The sequence below is a fragment of the Alligator mississippiensis genome, chromosome 16, assembly GCF_030867095.1.
Source record: "Alligator mississippiensis isolate rAllMis1 chromosome 16, rAllMis1, whole genome shotgun sequence".
NCBI lineage: Eukaryota > Metazoa > Chordata > Crocodylia > Alligatoridae > Alligator > Alligator mississippiensis.
Window position 1 is genome coordinate 35,271,942 of NC_081839.1, and position 19,319 is coordinate 35,291,260.

At 47.5% G+C, this 19,319-nt stretch overlaps 2 protein-coding genes across 3 annotated transcripts; one reads left to right on the forward strand and one right to left on the reverse strand.

Moving 5' to 3' along the window:
• Positions 1 to 45: 45 nt before the first annotated feature.
• HMBS (hydroxymethylbilane synthase) lies at positions 46 to 17,710 on the forward strand. Of its 2 annotated transcripts, none has more exons than XM_006266835.4 (14): positions 46 to 154; positions 2,733 to 2,786; positions 5,659 to 5,731; positions 6,488 to 6,537; positions 6,635 to 6,690; positions 7,882 to 7,959; positions 8,768 to 8,845; positions 11,125 to 11,200; positions 12,397 to 12,510; positions 13,003 to 13,041; positions 15,260 to 15,379; positions 15,630 to 15,683; positions 16,216 to 16,302; positions 16,490 to 17,710. In XM_006266835.4, exons 1-14 carry the CDS (start codon positions 143 to 145, stop codon positions 16,661 to 16,663), a joined length of 1,065 nt encoding a protein of 354 aa, XP_006266897.1. In that variant the 5' UTR covers positions 46 to 142; the 3' UTR covers positions 16,664 to 17,710. The 2 variants fall into 2 exon arrangements, with proteins under 2 accessions (XP_006266897.1, XP_006266896.1); XM_006266834.4 differs by lacking the exon at positions 46 to 154 and adding an exon at positions 602 to 1,820.
• A 66-nt stretch (positions 17,711 to 17,776) lies between these two features.
• LOC102565600 (histone H2A) lies at positions 17,777 to 19,211 on the reverse strand. Its single transcript, XM_006266833.4, has one exon. The coding sequence runs from the start codon at positions 19,150 to 19,152 to the stop codon at positions 18,730 to 18,732; it is 423 nt and encodes a 140-aa protein (XP_006266895.3). The 5' UTR covers positions 19,153 to 19,211; the 3' UTR covers positions 17,777 to 18,729.
• Between the last annotated feature and the right edge of the window lie 108 nt (positions 19,212 to 19,319).

Genomic DNA, 19,319 nt, shown 5'->3' on the forward strand with positions numbered 1-19,319 from the left:
CGCAATCTGGGCCCAGCCCCCCAGCGCTGTGTCGGCGTCACGACCTGGAAGTGACGTACCGGAAGCGGGTGCTGAGGCGGCCGGGTGGGATGGTGGACGGCACTGGCTTCGGCTCCGGTCCGCGGGGCGCGCGGGAGCCGCCATGTCCGCCACGGTGAGTCTCGCCAGGGCCGCCGCGCCAGCTCCCGGGTCCCCGAGCTCCGCCCGGGGCAGCGCCGCCCGCGCCCTCTTCCCCCGAGTGCCCTGCGCGTCGCGGTCCTGTGACGTCACGCCGCGCGCGCCTGCGCCGGACCGAGCCGCCGAGACCCCCCGGGAGACCCGGGGGCCGCAGTCCCGCCCCGGTGTACGCGGGGTGGCCCCGCCGGGGCTTGGTGCGGCCCGCGGCGCCTCCCGGCAGCCGGACGGACCGGGCGCTTGCTTTACTGGTGGCGGCGCCATCGCGGCTCTGGGCGCCGGGCTGCAGCTCTCGCACGCTCGCAACTGCCGGATCAATTGTTTTGTGTCTTAAAGTTCAACAGCTTTAAAGCTGGGTTCAGACGGATTCCACTTCATTAGGAATCCCGGGGCGCTTGCCATTTCTGAGGTATTCGCGGTGCCTGCCTAGTCCTTTGAAACCAGAAGGTGGTTTCTCTGCAGAGATGAAGTTCACCTTTGCCTTTCCCACCTGGCAGTTCGTGGCGTTCTTGGGAAGAAGTTTCTGCTTCACAGTCGAACAGGAAGGATGTTGGTTTTGGGGAGGCGGCGCCAGTGAGGGTGGAGCTTGCCGTCCTAACAACCATAGGTGTCCCGGCAAGGAGTGCACAGGAGGGGATCAGGGTACCGAAGTATTTACGTACAGCGGTGCTGAGGAGTCAGTCTGCGCAGAGCAGGATCGATGCATTCGCTGACAGCAAAGTGTGTCAGTAAAGTTAATTTATAAATGTTGTGGAATACCACGTGCCGTGGAGGCAGACGTGTTCCTTTCGTATGAGTGAAGCGCCCCAAATCGTAAGAGAGAAAGGAGTTGGGGTGCGTAAGGATGCACGTGAACTTTCCTTCATAGATTTGATCAACTACATGCTACGTTTCTGGATGTGATGCTCGTATTTGACTTCGCTTCTCATGGTGTTACTAGCCTGGAAGATAACGTGCAGTTGTGTCCTTACTCAAATCAGCATCACACGCAGTTAACGTTGCCTTGGACTTTACTGAGCCAGCTATAAAAAGGAAAACTTTTGTGCATTTGGTAATCTGTTAACATAAAGCCCAATTCAGAATCCTAGGTTACGGTAGTAGTCAAAGGAGTTCATAAATGCTAGACATTGGAATGACATTAAAGCTTTTAAGATTCATTTTTGAGAACATTAGTTATTTTATTAATAATGACTATGATATTGCTATTGGGCAATGCTAACAATTTTCAGGTGGGTCGATACAACTACAGAGTTTTTCCAATTGATTTAGTGCAGTACTTTTTCCTCAGAGAATGCTGTGACGGTAGCTGCTCTGGCTTAATTCCCTTCCCCGAAGAGCTGGCAACCTCCACTGATCCCACCCCCTTTCTTGCTGTGATGGCCATTCCCTCCCAATCTCCTAATGCAACACATACTATAGCTGCCTCCCATTTCTTATCTCTGTGCCCAGGTTAGATTAGGAGGGTCTGAGTCACAAACAGAATGTCCCCTTCCTTTAGTGCATGTTCTGGCACACGTTGTGCTAAGCAGCAGGAGCAACAGCTTCCCTTTTCTTCTGATTTAAGTAGCATCTGCTTCTTATATAACTAAACAGACTTTGGAGTGAATTCCTTAGGCATGGAAAATTGTACATCAAGGAACAGCCAGGTAAAGAAGTGGATATTGCATTCCAGACTCGTGTTGTTCATGATAATTATAGTCAGTGTGTCTACTCTGAATTTTTTTTGGGGGGGGGGTCATTTCACAATCCAAGCTTAAAAATTTAACCATCTTTTCTTTCCTGAGTTTGTGCAGGATGGGGTCTTGAACAAGGGGACTAGCACTTCCCACTAGAAAAAAGTCCCAATTAAGTTGTCAGAAGTTTGGGAGTCTGCAGTGTTTGTCTTAATTAAAAGATAGTGTTGAAAACATGTCAAGCAGGACAGGTGAGAAGCTAAACGGGGGCTATAATTTTCTATTTATGCCAGGCGCGGAATGTATTGGTTTTAGCTGTTAATTCACTGTAACTTAAAGGTCTGATAGCTAAGATGTCAGCGAGTATGCAGAGAAAAATTAATCTTTGTACATTTTGAAGACAAACCTTTTTGTATAAGGATGAAATGTGTTTTCTTAATGAATGAGCCTTAATTATGGGATATCTATTTAAGAGGAACTGAATGTAAAGTTTATGATGCCCAGTCCTGCAAACTGGACTCACTGTGGAAGTCAGTATATGAACCAAAATGGGACTGCCAGTTTACACTAAAGTTGACAGTGTTTGCTGACTTATACTCTTGTCCTGAGTCTGCTGAATGACTGACTGCCTTCTGTGAAATGCTGGACACTTTTCAGCTCTAGCTGGAGATGATGCTTTTTGGAAGCTTATTCTTTAATAGATTTACATGTTAGATATTTTGTTCGGCTTAGGAAGAGGTGGCTGCCAGCCTGAGGGCAAACTTAATTGCTCTGGTAGGCAGAATGAGCTGTGAGGTGCCACAAACATTTGTAAAGAAAAACCTGGGGACCTATGAATTCAGGGACCCATTTTAATTTTACAAATAAATGTAATGCATTTTGCAGGACGGAAATGGCCTGAAAGACAGAATTATCCGAGTGGGCACCAGGAAGAGCCAGGTAAGTTTCTGTTGTTCTAACTTCTGTCCTGGCATGACGGTACTGTTGAGTCTCTTTTCAACAGGAAATATTGTGCTACTTAAAACCTTGCTGCTGTATTCCTTAAAGTAGAAAACGTCGGTGGCACATTTCAGTTTTAAAAAGCCTTTGTGCAGTACTTACGTAGGTGTATATCCAGGAAACAGTGCGTTTCAAGCATGCTGCATACAAGGCACAGTGCAGGACTTGGGGTCCCTCCAGTAGTGTTTGATGGGGGCTATTCAGAGAGATCTGTCACTTCTAAGGTGGTGTCTCAGTTTAAGTACAAACTTCATGCAACTAAGGGGCTGGATGGACATACTCATCAGAAGCGTTAAAAGGAGGGTGTGGGTGTGCCTCAGCTGGGAGGTTCAGACTCTTACCTGCATGATCTTGTAGTGATGCAGATCACCACAAGCGCTTTACCATGACGCTGAACAACTCAGGGTTACAGTTGTAGTGGCTTTGCTGTGCTCTTAGCACTACAGAGTCATGCGGATGTAACTGGGATACCCTAGCAGCTTACGTTGGTATCCTTTGATAGTGATACGGTCATTACCTCTGTCTGTGCCTTAGCAAATTATTTTTCAGAGATGCTGAGCCCTTCTGACACATAAATGCAGCTAGTGAAGTTCTAGGTCTGTGCTTAGGAACCCTAAAATAACGTGCAGTCTTACATGTTGTTCTTGATTTATTTGAGCCTCTGTTTTCTTCTTTGTCAATTTGGACAGTAATGTAAATCAGTAATTTGTGAAACCCCACACCCCAAGCATTAGTAAAGCATCTTTGGGTTCTTGAATTAAATGCAAAGCTGTTATTCGGAAATAAATGTAGTTGTTTGTGTTTATGCAGATTAATTTTTTTCCCCTGTAGTGTAACCCAAAGCACCCAAGTTCCCTCCTGAAAGCAGCCCTAGAATTCAGTAATTACGAGTTTGCTGAAGGATGAGCTCCTGGGGTTAGGACTGCATTCTGTCAGCAGTTAGTGCTTGCGGTCCCCTCGAGAGGAGAGGTAGGGGGAGATCCCCTTATGTCCGAGTTGTCGCACATGGTTGAGGCTGAGGATGAGAAGCTTGTCCCATGGTTGCCTGGCCTGGATCAGCTATTTGAATAAATGGAACCTTAGTCCCTTGGCTGTCAAGTGGCATGTTTGAGTGTCAGATTAGGGGAGAAATTTAAGTAATGGGCATCTGACTACCTTTCTGGTTTAGCTGAAACAAAAATTCTTTCTGTCTGTATTTTGCTGCAAGTGAGGATCAGGTATCTTTGATATGGAGGCAAACTTTATGCTGCTTGGACCCTCACAAGGGCCTGGTGGTGGCGGGTATAGTGAGATACAGTGAGTGTGTCTTGCTATCTTAACTGCAGCTGGTAGGAGCAGGTTTGCAAAGAGAGATAAATTTCCTTTGCGTTTTTGTTCTGAGATAACGTTGCTCACCCTGGCAGTTAGCAGTAGGAACATCTCTTTACTTTGAGGGAAGCTAGAGGATGAGGCACATTAGTTTTGGTGAAAGAAACATTGCTTTCTCTGATGGCAATGAGTCGCAGATCCCTGTGTCCCAGATTATTAAGAATTGCCAGTGATGAGACTTTGCACATCTCTGTGACTCACTTGGGAATCTGGCAGCATTTTACAAGAGGGGAAAGGTGGTCAGGCTTATTTCACATGTGGGAAAACTAAGGTGCAGAAAGCAAAGTAACTTGCCCACAGCCAAACTGTGAATTGGTAGCAGAGAGATTAGCATGCAGGAGGTCTGGCTCTTCTCTGTAGCTGTGACCTCTAGAATACGCTGCCTCCTTCCAGCTGAGGTTTGGTGGAAGGTTTCTTTAGGTTTTGCTTGGGTAGCATAGTTGCTGTGGACTGTTTAACGTGGGAGTATCAAACACAGGCTGGATCTAGCCCATGGAACCCTGCGTAGTTCATAATGCTGCCTCCATGTCTGATCAGACCCATGCAAGGCACATTACACACACATGGCACAGAGCTTATCTGCTGGATAGACTGGGCCCACAGACCCTCTCCCCTTCCCCTGCCAAGCATGTCTGGTCCCGTGGCTGTTCCATGGCACAAGATCGCTGCGTGTGGCTCGGATGTTGGAGTGGCCGGAATAGGCATTGCGTGTGGCATGGTCTGGCTGGAGCACTACCTGCACTGCATGCTGGACTGCGCTGCATGGGGCTGCACACTACACGTGACAGTCTCTCTAACCAGCCTGGGACCTGTGCTGTGTGTGTGCTTGCAGACACTGGGGCTGGGGGAGTTCGACACCTCTGGTTTAACTTGACCCTTCTGTCAGAATGCAAGGTGAAGGTCACCTCATCTGATCTGGTCTTTGCATTTTTTTTACTGCTTCTAACCTCTGGCCTGCTCTGTCTGTTGCACTCAGCTGTTGTTTTTCCCCATGTGCAAGAGTGAGCTTGGCTCGTGTCAAGCCCAAGCAGCTCCCATGTTTGGAAACAGCTTCTTTGTTTCATTAGATTATTTCTACAAGAAGTGGGAAATTCTGGCCCCTTCTCAGTTCCATAGCAGCACTAACGTTCTGCACTAGGCAAAGCACAGGAGGACTTAGGTTGTCAGTGAACTGGGAGTCAACAAGCTATTTTGTGTGCCTTTGTATAGCCTTGAGACCAGGGGTGCCCAGCCTGCAGGCTTTGTTCCCTAGCACTGTCCAAAATAGTCTGACTCGACTTTCAGTGTAAGCAAGAAAATCTCTGTGCTTCCCTAATGCCATTCACCCAAGCATGGCCCTGGGTAGATTCATCCTTACAGCTTGCCCAGTTGTAGGTAAGTATTTGTCTCTGTCTCTGCCTCACTTAGCATTGTACGTAGAGTTTTGCCTTCTGTTTAACTGCAGCTGGCTCGGATTCAGACTGACAGTGTGGTCGAGATGCTCTGCAAGCAATACCCTGGCCTTCACTTTGAGATAGGTAAGTGTTCAGGTGCTCCTCAGAGACAGGGAGTGGGTAGGGCGAATGGGGTATAAGCAGAATGACAGTTTCTGTATCTGATAAGGAACCGTTGTCGGTTCCTAGTTATGATCATGGAACTAGGCAGAGGCTGCTCATATGTGATGAGGAAGGAGCCTAGAATCTAGGAACTGCTCTGATGCTGACCATGCCTTGCAGACGGCATTGCTGTTACTCTTAGAGAATTCTGTGGGTCTGCTTGCATTCAGGCATGTGTCACCTAGGCACTGTCCTGTCTCGTACTGGTACGAAATGTTGTTCATCTGCAAATTCAAACCTGAGGAGCGGGCAGGAAGCGCTAGAGGCCAGTCCGTCACTGTTGAGCAGGTGCTAGCTTCCAACTGCTTGGGATCAGCAGCAAGGCCAGATAAGGGGCACAAAGCCATGCGCTTCATTAACAATGGAATTATCTCACTTCAGCCTCATCTGCTCAGATGTACCTATCAACATCTACCACGTCTGGTTTATTTTCCTTTTGTATCCTTGGGTATAAAGCACACGAGTGGGAGGCCTGATCTTTACTACTGCTCAGTGCACAATATTTCCAATACTTAACTTTGTTCATTCCCACTTGGATCCTGTTTTAATACCTGCACTAGAGTGGAAGAGTTTGGCACTCTCTGCTGAATGTTGTGCAGGGACTCCCAGAGACCAGGCCTGTGTGAATTTCCATACTTCTGCCCTTAACAAGAATTATGCACCTCTCTCTTTGAATAGTTGCCATGTCAACAACTGGAGATAAGATTCTGGACACGGCTCTTTCCAAGGTAAGTGGCCTCTTCCTCCTTTGTACCAAGAGTGACTGCATTTGATAAGGCTGTGGTGGGTCCCTAATGTGCTTTGTGTTCTTCCATCTCCATTTAGATCGGGGAGAAGAGTCTTTTTACCAAAGAGCTGGAAAATGCACTAGAAAGAAACGAGTAAGAGCCCAGCCCTTTTCTTGCTTCCCCCAGGCCTGGAAAAGGTCTGGGCAAATCATATGGCTTCTTTGCATTTCCTCTCTGCATCTGAAATCCAGACAAGCATGTGTATTCCTGTGGTCTCTTTATAATTCAAATAATTTTTAGAACATGTGGAAAGTGGGACAGGCCTGTGAAAGGTCCTGTCTCCTTCTGTGCTGTTGCCTCAGCTACCCTCAGCTGTGGGAGGAACTCATCCTGACAAATCCCCATCTCCTTCCCAGGCAGTAGGAGGATTTGTTGGGACAGTGATGTTCATGCTTTCCAAGCCAGCACTATTTTCTAAAGTATCTGTATCATGTACCCTGTGTATATTGCTGGTTGCCACACACACTTTGCATCTAGGACTTTCTACAGGAGTATGTGATTTGTTGTTAACAATAAGCAGTCCCTAAAACATCCCTTCTTGCTAATTTTATTCACTAACAACAGTGCAAAGGAATCTGAACAGGTGGTTGCATCCCTTCCTGCAGTGACCTATTTCTGTAGGAAAGTGAAGTTCAGATGCAGAATGTAGCTCAGGGAGACTTCTGCTTTTTACCTCTTATTCCAGATAAGCTGAGAGGGGTACATGCAGCTGGAGGAATATAATTGAAATTGGACTAAAATTCAAGATTCCCTTTTAGGTTGTTGGCATTGGTCCAGTCCAACTCCCATTAACGTTAGTGAAAAGCATCCCATAGAATTCAGGTGCCTACAGCTGACCCTTTCACTGGTTGCTCTTTTGGAGGTATGGCATTTTAGCATGGGATAACTGTCTATCAGATGTTAGTTCTTTAACTTTAGAGTGTGTAATTCCATTGAGATGAGGCATTAACAAATGAATAGGTGCCTTTGTAATGTGTTTGGGCTTCTCCAGCTCTCCTCCTGAATACACATTGCAAATATTTATGATGCAGCCTCTCCCTGGGGAAGATATCCCAATTTTACAGACAGGAAACCTGGGGTAGAGAGAGATGACCTGCCCCAGACTGAATACTGAATCAGTAGAAGAACTAGGCACAGTATCCAGGAGTCCTTTTATCATACTTTTCCTCTAAAACAAAGCCCTATGTGGAATTTAATGGGTCAGTCATCTGCAAGCATTTGCAGGTGTCCCGTGGCTCATTCTCCACCTCTGTGCTTTAACTTGTCTTCTTGGATGATTTTTAGAGTTGACCTGGTGGTTCACTCCTTGAAGGACCTGCCAACATCGCTTCCCCCTGGCTTTACTATTGGTGCCATCTGCAAGTAAGTGTGGGTTGAGATGCCTGAGTTCCTGTAGACTTCTTTATTCTCTGCCTTTAAATGTAAAGGGGCAAACTCCCAACAAAGAAGGCATTGGTGCTGTAAGAACTGTTCCTAGTGGGTCTGGCCGTTACCAGTAACACCGTCAAGGGGGTCAGTCAGGTTTGCTTCCTTCTGTTCCTTCCTCGATGCCCTGGCATTGTCAGATTACAGCCATCATGAGTCTCTGGAAGGAGAGTGGCTGCATTTATGGCTAACAGCCCTCTCTGAGAAACTGGGTGGTGCAAGCAGTTGGCAGTGCGATAGGAAACCTTTCACACTAAATCACCAGTTTGAATCTAGTTCATTCCAGTAGCCCCTGAAATTATTCTAGTAAGATGTCTCTGGCATGCTGTATAATGAGCGTACTGGATCTTGCTCCAGTCCTCACTGGATAGGTCCATTATTGTTTAATTCACCACCCTTCTTCTTGACGTGGGAATGGGTGCATTGAGAAGGGTGTGTCAGGACTCGGAGCTATTGAGAGCCAGTTATGCTGTCTAATCAAGGGGTCATAGCAGGCGGTGCGGAGTGGGGGCCATTTGCCTTTTGGTAGACTGCACACCGGATGAATGGAGAAGAAGCAGAGTTGCAGTCAGCATCTTTGTCATGTCTGCATTTGCAGGGATTTAAAATGGAGAAGGGAAAAAGTGCTTGTTGTTTCTGAAAATAATGAAACTTGGTGGAGACAAGTTCACCACAGAGTAGAACTGTCTCAGTTTTGTAGCCTCCTACTAAATAATGTCGTGTCTATACTGTTTTTTCTTTCCAGAAGGGAAAACCCACATGATGCTGTTGTGTTTCATCCTAAGAGCTGTGGGAAAACACTCAATGCCCTCCCTGACAAGAGGTAAGTGGAGGGAATGAATGAGTTCTCCAAATGAATTCCTGGCACTTTCTATTTTCAAAGTTCTGTGAGGGCTGGGACGAAAGGCACAAAGCACAGCCCAGGGGCCCACTACAGCTGTGATCTAGCTCAGGGTTGTCCAGCTGGTAGTCTGCGGGCCTCATGTAGCCCTTGAGGGTTTAATCTGCAGGCCCAGGTCTGGGTGTTGTGTTGTGTCTCTTCCCCCCCCCCCCCCCAATTGCTCTCCAGCTGCTGCCACCAGAATCTCCAGGCTTCCTCTCTAGCTTTTGCTGCCTGCTTCTACCTGCATGGTAAAATATAAAAAGTGAATATCCATAAATCAGTAAAGTATACCTGATCATGCAGGGGCCAGGCCAGGCTTGCTGGGAGTTTGCCCCTGTACTTATCATGCAGGGCCAGGATGGTTTTGTCACGAGTTTGATGCCTGATACCTTGCTGGGACCTGGGCAGAATGAGTGGCTGTTGGCACTAGGCTCCTGGGCTCTGCCCCTCCAACCCTCACTCTCAACACAACCCTAGTAGCATGGCCCTCAGCTCCTGCAGCGGAAATGGAAATATTTTTGTGTCAGTTTGAAAGCATCAGGTAAAATCAACTTTCATCCATGTTTATCAGTAAGAACTGAGTGCTGCCAAACCTAAGTATGATGCATGGATGCTGGCGCAGGGTTATGGGGGGGCTGTGTGCTATATGGCAAGCAGCTGGGGGAGGGGAGTGCAGCCCACAGTGTGGCTGGAGGAAGCCTGTGGCCCCTGGCCATTCAGAAGTTGGCCAACCCTGATCTAGCTCATTGCAGTTCAGAGGCTTGCAGCAGGGATCAGGTTGGCCCAGTGTTCTTGAGCCCCACACCACAACTGACTTCTCTATTAGTCTTTTGGGTTCTCCCCTTGGGTTCACCCATTGCAACCTTATAGTAGCAACAGTTACCAAGAGTTGATTTTTTTAAATCTGTGCTCCCTGGCTGACACTGAGATTAGCTAGTGCTGTTGTGTTATGGCCTGGTGGTCCAGGGAATATGCAGGGAGCAAGATTTGTTTTGAGGACAAGTTCCAGAAAAAAATATTTCCTTTTTAGCATCGTCTCTTTAGAAATTACAGGATTATTTTTTCTCTCAGACATTTTAGGTAACTGCTATCATGAAACAGTGAAATTCAATTCTAAAAAACTGTAACGAGGCAAGAATTTTTATGGTTGAGATCTGTTATTGAACCAGCTGCATGTTTGGGATAGATTTAGGAATGCTTTTAGGTATCAAGCTACTCTTCCTTGGGTAATTCTATCCCAACCATGCAGTTGGTCCAGTTAAGGATCTAAGAGAGTTCCTGGACCATTGTGGCTACATCACTTCAAGACTACCAAAAAAAAGGTGTAATGTTTTTTGTAACTATTAGTGTTAGGTAAGTGTAAATGTAAATGATATTTAAGACCAAACAGTTCTTTTCCTTAGTTTTCATCTCAAAATTCCAAGGTCAGCATATACAGTTACAAAATAAATAAAAATAAAGAAAGAAAACACACACAGCAAATGCAAAAGACAAAAGTTAGTTTTTTAAATGTAGGTATGCTAAGTAGGCAGCCGGACAGCTCTTCATGCATTTTGCTGTTTACTTTTGGAAATGCCTGGAATCACAGCAGATGGCCAGTAGGAGAAGCCTTTCTGTGCCGCTGGTTGGGTACTTCCTCAGCACAAAGTAACTTCTACAGCCTCACGTGGCTGTGTGGGAGGGAAAGGAGGCTGAAAGAGCTCAGGAGAGAGCAGCAGTTCAGGAAGTGCCAACTTCTAAATGGAATGTGTGTATCCTGACTCCTGCAGCACTGTGGGTTAAGGAGCCCTTGCAAACAGATGACACTATGATGCACTAACAAGATAGGTACTGCCTATACAAGGATATTCGTGACTGCTTCCTGGAATATTTGACAAGTTTTGATTGTAGTCAGATAATAGGTGATCAGTTGACAACATCTGCATTCTTAAGACAGCAGCTCACTGAGGATTCACAGGTCAGTGGTTCAGAGGTTGGCCGTCTAGCACAAGTTGGGTTGTTTGATTGCATCTCATATTAGTGAGGCCGTGTGTCAAAGCTCTCCCAAGTAATTTTTCCTTCTGCCGAGGAATATGAATGATAGGCAGGTTCCCAGATCCATCTGCCTGAATTTAAAGACCTGCAAAACCTGTGTCCTTGGAAGCTCTTATATTGTTTTTAGTTGGAAGTGAGTGAATGAGTCTAATACCATTTCACTGTGGTTCTTGTTTTATCTGTAGTGTCATTGGAACCAGTTCACTTCGGCGTGCAGCACAGCTCAAAAGGAGCTTTCCTCAGCTGGAATTCAGGGATATTGTATCCTTTTCTTATGGAGCGCTTTTTGATTCCACTATCCAGTGCAATCCAATATTCCACACTGCTCTCGTAAGCTATTAGGGGAAAGTTGTCTGGTCTCTCCTGGCTCATTCTACCAGTGTCTCTTTTACTGAGACTACAAGGAAGGGGCTCAATGGTGATCCAGCTTTTAAGAGGACAGATATCATATTAGGAGCTGGCTTCAAAAAATGAATGAAGTATTCATTTCACAGACCTTCAGAGTTTCTTGAAAAGCATACTGCAGCTTGCTGCTCTTTCTGAGCCTTTAGAGTGCCCGTTGTCTTCTTCCCCACATCTAGCCATAGGTTTCTGTTAACTGGTCAGGCCACAGCTAGAGTACTGCATCCAATTCTGGGTGCTGCAGTTTAAGAAGGATGTGAACAACCTTGAGAGGGTCCAGAGGAGGGCCACTTTTATGGTTAGAGGCCTGCAGGGAAGGCCTTATGAGGAAAGGCTGAGGGACCTGGACCTTTTCAGCCTCTGCAAGAGAAGGCTATGGGGGGATCCTGTGGCAGGACACAAATTTACCAGGGGAGGGGCGGCACGCAGGGACTAAGAGATGCTGTTTACCAGAGCACCCCTTGGAATCGCCAGAAATAATGGCCACAAACTGGTAGAGAGTAGATTTAGGTTGGACATCAGGAAGAACTTCACAGTTAGGGTTGCCAGAATCTGGAACGGGCTTCCAAGGGAGGTTCTGCTCTGCCCTACCTTTGGGGTCTTCAAGAGGAGACTGGACAAGCACCTGGCTGGTCACATGACCCCAGCACTTTTTCCTGCCACTGGCAGGAGGTCGGACTCAATGATCCATTGAGGTCCCTTCTGACCCTAGCATCTATGAAACTTGCTGCTGTCTTGGGTGTGGATGATCTTGGTGGGTTTCCCTGCTGCTACTTCTGTGGGAGTTTCTGCCTCTTCATGAGGTTCTCTGCTTAGCCCTGTGCCATGGGGGGAGGCGGGAGAGGGTTGATGTGCTCCTGCTGCCACGGGACTGGACGGGACATGAGTGCAGCTTGCTCCCTGCAGGGACAAGGGAGCAGTATGAAGGATAGACAGCTGTTTGTAGTGACTCCAGTAGCAGTCTCTGGTGGCCAGAGAGGAGAACTGCAAGCAAAGGCACTGCTTTGGAGGTAGCGCTCAGGCCTGTTTCTGTTCTTTCTTAACCCTTCCTACAGAGAGGGAATTTAAACACCCGCTTAAAAAAGCTGGATGAGAAGGAGGATTTCAGTGCTATAATCCTTGCTGCAGCTGGACTGAGGAGGATGGGCTGGGAGAATCGTATTGGTCAGGTAAGGAGAAGAGCAACAAGGGGTAGAGTCGCCTCCGGACCGGTAACTTTTTGTGCTTTGGACCTCTTCTCTGCCCCATTATGGATGAGCATGGAATCTGCTGGGTCCATTGCTAGATGATTGTGCGATTGGATTGCAGTCAAATGAGAATTCCATTCCTTCCTTCTTCCAAGCATGCACCCCACATTTAGTTTTTTATAGCGCAATGAAGACATACTTGCTTATCAGATATTCTTAGAATGCTTCACAGAGCCCTTTAGAAGTGTGTGTGTGTGTGTGTAACAATTACTGATGAGTATCCCATCTCAGTGAGTTAGATGCTGTTACGCCTACTGTGTAAATGGGGAGCCAGCATACTGCACTTGCATTTTGTTATGAAAAGCATTTCAGTCTCATCCTACACTCTGCTCTTTAGCTTTTTTTTTTTTAACTGAAAAAATACATCATCTTATAGTTACCATGTTAATTAGTCCTGGTGTTGATTTCCTCCAGATTCTAAACCCTGAGGATTGTCTGTATGCTGTTGGCCAGGTAGGTTGCGATTTCTTTGTCCTAAGCCTTGCTGCATATTAAAAACCAGCAGTGATTTGATACAATATTTGAGTAGTTGATTATTGTACAACAACCAAACACTTTAATTTAACATGGACGTCATTTCAAGAAAGCCTTTGACCTAGTTTCCTATGATGTCCTCATGGTTGAGTTGGGGAACTGTGGCCTGGATCATCTTATGGTCTGATGGCTAGGTAACTGACTATGGGGTCGGACCCAAAGATTACTAGGTGATGGGAGCAAATCAGTGTGGCGCAGGGTGACCAGTGGAGTCCCTCAGGGCTTGGTACTTGGGCTGGTACTCTTTAACATCTTCATTTAAAGATCTAGATTCAGGAGTCAGATGCGAACTGGCCAAGTTCGCAGAGGATACCAAATTATCGGGGAGGGCGGTCACACTGCAGGACAGACTGGGGATACAGGCTGATTTGGACATGCTGTTAAGGTGGGCCGACCAAAACCTGATGGCTTTCAATGTAGAGAAATGTCAGGTGCTGCACCTCGGTAGGAAGAACCTTCAACATACTTACAGGCTCAGCAGTGCTACGCTTGCTGGCACCATGACCGGAAGGGGCTTGGAGTCTTGACTGACCCCAAGATGAATATGAGCCACCAGTGCGATGCTGTGGCTGGCAAGCAAACCAAACTCTGGCGTGCGTCCACCGATGCATCTTGAGCAAAACCAGGGAAGTCATCCTCCCACTTGACTTGGCCTTGGTGAGACTGCAGCTGGAGTACTGTGTCCAGTATTGGGCCCCCCACTTCAGGAGGGATGTGAAGAAGCTTGAGAGTCTAGAAGAGAGCCAGTTGTATGATCCAAGGCCTGGAGGGAAGGCCGTACGAGGAGAGGCTGAGGGACTTGGGACCCTTCGGTCTGGAAACGAGAAGGCTCAGGAGGGACTTGGTGGCACTCTACAATTATATAAGAGGGGTACATCGGAACCCGGGAGAACAGCTGTTCACCAGAGCCCCCCAAGGGATAACAAGGCCTAATGGCCATAAACTGCAGGAAGGCCGATTTAGACTAGACATAAGAAAAAAGTTCTTTATGGTGCGAATGTCTACGGTCTGGAACAAACTCCCTGCAGTGGTAGTGTAAGCACCTACTCTGGACTCTTTCAAAAAACACGTGGATGTATTTCTTGCTGGGGTCACTTGATCCCAGCTGACTTCCTGCCTATGGCGGCAGGACTGGACTAAGTGATCTCCTGAGGTCCCTTCCAGCCCCTAAGGTCTATGAAACCTATAATTGTGTCTTCAGATTGCAAGAAGGTACTATGATACTTTTTACCACCTCAGACTGCTGGTTTATGTCCAAGTAGCATTTTGGAAGTACTCTGGTTCTTACTTAAAGCCTAACAAATTTGACCCCATGCCAAACCATTCTTCCTTTGAGGTGGTCCATTAGGGGTTTAGTAATATAGAGCATTATACATGTACTATGGGGAGGAGCTGGGGGGGCACTTTAATTGGAGTGGCTCTGAGAGCTGCTGTAATTAAAGCACCCAGGCTGTCGCAGGTTATCAGCATCCCCATGCTGAAAAATGGCTGTGGGGGCATTTTAACTAAAGCTCATTCAATTGTAATTACATTGTGTTGGAGCAGTGAGCTTTAGTTTAAGCGCCCCTGCCGCCGTTTTTTAGCACAGGGACGCTGATAGCACGAGACACTGGAGTCTGCTGGAGCGCAGCAATTACCGTGCTCCAGCAAGCTCTATTAATCGAGTCTGTTCCGCTGCACTGTATGTGTATAGGCGCCCATAGTCACTGTCCCTGGTTTGGAACGGTCATCCTACAACCACTTGCCTAGTAGGGGGCACTTGTTACTATGCCCTCACCTTCATTTATAAAAATAGTTCAAATTCAGTATTTTTACTGCAGATGTTTGGGGAATGTGGTGACTTCTCCAGCCTTTGTATAACTGTAATGGTGTGTAGCTGTGTATATAGCATTGGGGTTACCATTGTGGCGTAGGAGAAAATGGTGTCATTGTGCAGGCCACTTACTTTCAGCCAGTTGGCTAAGATCAGGCCTGATCTGTGCTTGTGGCCAGCTCCAGATCCTCTCTCTGGCAGTGAATTCAGTTTCTCTTTATTTCCTTATTAAAACGCTTGTTGCTAAACCACTGGATTTAATGTTTCATGAGTAATGCAGAAGAGAGATGCACAATGACAGAGGACAATGTTTTTTTCCTTCAGGGTGCCTTAGCAATAGAAGTTCGAGCCAAAGACCAAGAGATACTGGATATGGTATCTGCCCTGCATGATGGGGAGACAGTGCTGTGCTGCATTGCTGAGAGAGCCTTTATGAAACATCTGGTAGGTTTAATACCTGTTCTCATCCTCTGGAAAGCAGTAACTACTATTGTATTAGAACTGAACTGAAATAACTGTATTGGGAGCCTACTGGATTTCCTTGGCACAGCCTCCAAACAGATTATTGTCAAATATTTCTCAGTGGATATGTGCATGTATAGAGGTTCTGAGGGAAGGGTGACAGTTGGCTCGGGCTTCTCCAAGCCACTTCCTACTGGTGTGTAACCGATTGTTTGTTGCGTTTTATTTTAAGGAGGGGGGATGTAGCGTCCCTGTCGCAGTCAGCACCCTACTGAAAGACTCCCAGGTGAGAAGGACTTAATGTATGTAGATTTCTTCAGTGACACCGATCTGTTTTAGTCAGCGTTGTATACGACTGAGGAACATATCTACCTATTATAGCTATATGTATAGTAGGATTTCTAGTCCCAGAACACAGACCTGTTATCCTTTGGGAGGATGGGAATATAAGATTTCAAGTTATTGAGATGGCAAGCTAAAAACGAAGCATCTGAGGGCCCTGCTGGCCCTGCACATGGGGACTGAATGCCTGATCCAGCATACAAGGCCTGGAATTTTGGCAGCAGGGGTGTGGTGCCTGCCTCAAATTTCCAGGCTTGTGGGAAGTCCCGTAGGCCGGGGGTTGAGCATCCCTGGTGTAAGAGATGCAAGCTAGCAGAAACGATTTGCGCAGAAGCGTGTAGGGATTTCATACAAAACAGTTTCTCAGAACTAAGTTTCTTCCCATAATGTCCAAAGACTGGAGTCTGTGTTTTTGAAAAAGGATATACTTTGGTTTGTTAACAGTTGCTAATTACCTCTTCCTATGTTTCCCTCAGTTGTATTTGACAGGAGCTGTCTACAGCTTGGATGGTTCAGATAGCCTGAGAGAAACTATGCAGACCAGTGTTAATTACCCACAGCAGGTAAATAAATGCTGTTTGGTTTTAAGGCTCAAACCAAGTCAGAGGATAAAACAAAAGCAGCCCCTTTGTAGTTTTCCTGTTTGTCTTTTAGTCTCACCTTCAGGATACTGGGGTGGAGCTTTTGGAACATGGAAGCTGCACTCCCACTGTGCCCTGCTCTTCACTATTCATTGTCTTCCCTTTCTAGAATGAAGATGGACCCAATGATGATGTGCAGCACGTTGGTATCACAGCCAAGAACATTCCTCATCGTGCTCAAGAGGCTGCAGAGAAGCTAGGTACCGAACTAGCCAGCTTGCTGCTGAGCAAGGGAGCCAAGCACATCCTCAATGTGGCAAGGCAACTCAATGATGCCCGCTAAGCCCACCCATTAGTAGCGCTCATGGGCATGATTCCTGCAATCTTGTTGGGAGGTTTGATGGATAAATGAGGGACTAAGCCTCTGTGGCTCCTGAGTAATCACCCATTGAGTTGCAAAGTCGTAGGTCAGACTTCAAATAATAAACTAGTTCCTGTAGGGGTCCGGATTCCTGTTGATAAGACTTAATTGTATTAGTGTTTCTCCTACTCAGACTCTTTTTTGGGAAGTCTTATTTCAACAGCTTAATTTTGTCCTAGAAAATTTACCAAAAAGCTTGAAAACTGTCATTTTAAAATACAATAATAAATAACTGAACACAATCTTAAGTCAAGGACAGCACTGTTAAAAGGCTGAAAGGAGCTAGGGAAGGCTCCATGACCAGCTGAAGTTTGTGTGCATTCTCTTTGGGCCCAGTCTTGGAGCCGTTCAGTAATTGGCAAAAAAGCTCAAAGGGAAAGAAGTCTTCACCTTTAACATGAAGAATTCGTGTTGCTTTCACTCAGAGAATTTAATGAGTGAAACTTGAGAGATTTTGATTATTGACTTAACTGCAACAGGCACCAATTTAATTGTATTTGAAAACCATTTGGTAACCTGTTGCCAGATAGAATCAGTCAGTCAGGAACGGGGCACGTTTATGTTGAAGTTCAACATCAGGAAGTTAGCTTCTAAATTAAAAGTCAGTAGAAAGTTTAGACTTGAGAATACACACAAGTTGAACTTTACTAATCTTTCCAGATTTAGTTGCCAGTTCCTTCTATAAAGACCACAGATGGGACTGTACTTTCCACTGGTGAGTCTGCATCTGCTCCAGAACGCACCAGTGCCTTCTAGAAACATTTACATTGCATTGTACAGGAATCCTGCTCTGCAAGTGAAAGTTAATTGTTTACATCTGTGCAATATCCACTGAATGTAACAACCACTGAATAGCCTAAAAAAGTTCTAATTTATGTTCATTTAAGATGCCTTTCCTCAGAAGGAGGGTTGACATTTACACTGTTTCTAGCCAAGTGGTAGGTCCAAATAAACCCTTCACATGATGAATGCTTTCTGTCTGGAAACTGCTTGAGCTATGTGCAAATCAGAAAACAAACTACAAGGACAACTAAAGCATATACAAAATGGGAGTTTAATCAACCAGTAGGGCAAGCCTCTATATACAAAGAACACACTCTGTACTGTTTTCAGGTAACAGAAGAATATAAGAAGAAGCTTGGAATGGTGATAAGTGCTATACAAATTAAGGGAGAAGCTGAATGTGAGGCTTATCCTGGATTCTCTTTAGAGCAGAACAAGTTTGACTTCCTTGCCTAAATCCAATCAATAGAAACAGATAAGCCCAGGAAATCCTGTAAGATGATCCTTATTACACTGAAAACTGCTATATGAGTGGCTTTGTTTTTTTAGCAGGCTGCTTCTTCACTGTACGCTGTTAGAGAAGAGAATATCTGACATCTGCCACGTGCAGAGGTGAAGCCTGGAGTTTGGCTGCAGTCAGTCTAATGGGGGCTGTTCTGCCAATGGAGCCTGTAGCCATACCTAGAATTTGCTCCGGCTGGGGGACGCGGGAACAGTGAGGCTCCTGGGTACCGCATCTTTGTCATAGAGGACAAATGTTGCTCACTGCAGAAATTGAGCTAGGCTTAGAGATGTTTTCCAGCTGGCCACTCAAGACAAAGGCTCCTGGGGGGTGTGAGCTTTCTTCTTGGCAACATGAACAGACAAAGGAAAGCAAGTTGTGGGCGTTTTTCACGGCAGTCGCGGCCCCGACCCCGAGCCGACAGCACCCCGTGGTCCGGGCGCTCAGTGCTGGCCTGTGGCCGCGGGCAGAGCGATTCCTTTCCGCCCTCCCGCCGCCTGGGGCGGTCGCAAGCGGCTGCAGCGCGGCCCCGAAACCTGCTTTGAGCAAAGCTTTTGCGCCAAGCTCCGGCGACGTTACCACGCGTCGCGGCCCCGCCGAACCGCGCGTAACGGGGCAGGTCCCCCCGCGGATCCGCAGCTCTTTCTCCGGCCGGGTGGGTGGCCCTGAAAAGGGCCGTTGTGGGGGGTGAGGAGCGGGAGCGCTAGTACTCCTGCGACTGCTGGGCGCCGCTCTTCTTGCCGGCCTTGGCCGGGCCGCCGCCCGCCTTCTTGGGCAGCAGCACGGCCTGGATGTTGGGCAGCACGCCGCCCTGCGCGATGGTGACGCCGCCCAGCAGCTTGTTGAGCTCCTCGTCGTTGCGCACGGCCAGCTGCAGGTGCCGCGGGATGATGCGCGTCTTCTTGTTGTCGCGCGCCGCGTTGCCCGCCAGCTCCAGGATTTCTGCCGTCAGGTACTCCAGCACGGCCGCCAGGTAGACGGGCGCGCCGGCGCCCACGCGCTCCGCGTAGTGCCCGCGCCGCAGCAGGCGGTGCACGCGGCCCACGGGGAATTGCAGCCCCGCGCGCGACGAGCGCGACTTGGCTTTGGCGCGGGCCTTGCCGCCGCTCTTGCCGCGGCCGGACATGGCGCCTGCGGGCGTCACCGAGCCAGGCTCCGGCGCAGACTGGGTCCAGCTGCGCTGCGCGCTCCCTTGTAGACTCCGCTCCGCCGCCGCTCTCGCCCCATTGGCCGACGCGGCCGCCCGCGCTGCGATTGGCCGCGCAGAATGGGCGCGCTGGCTTATTGGGCACC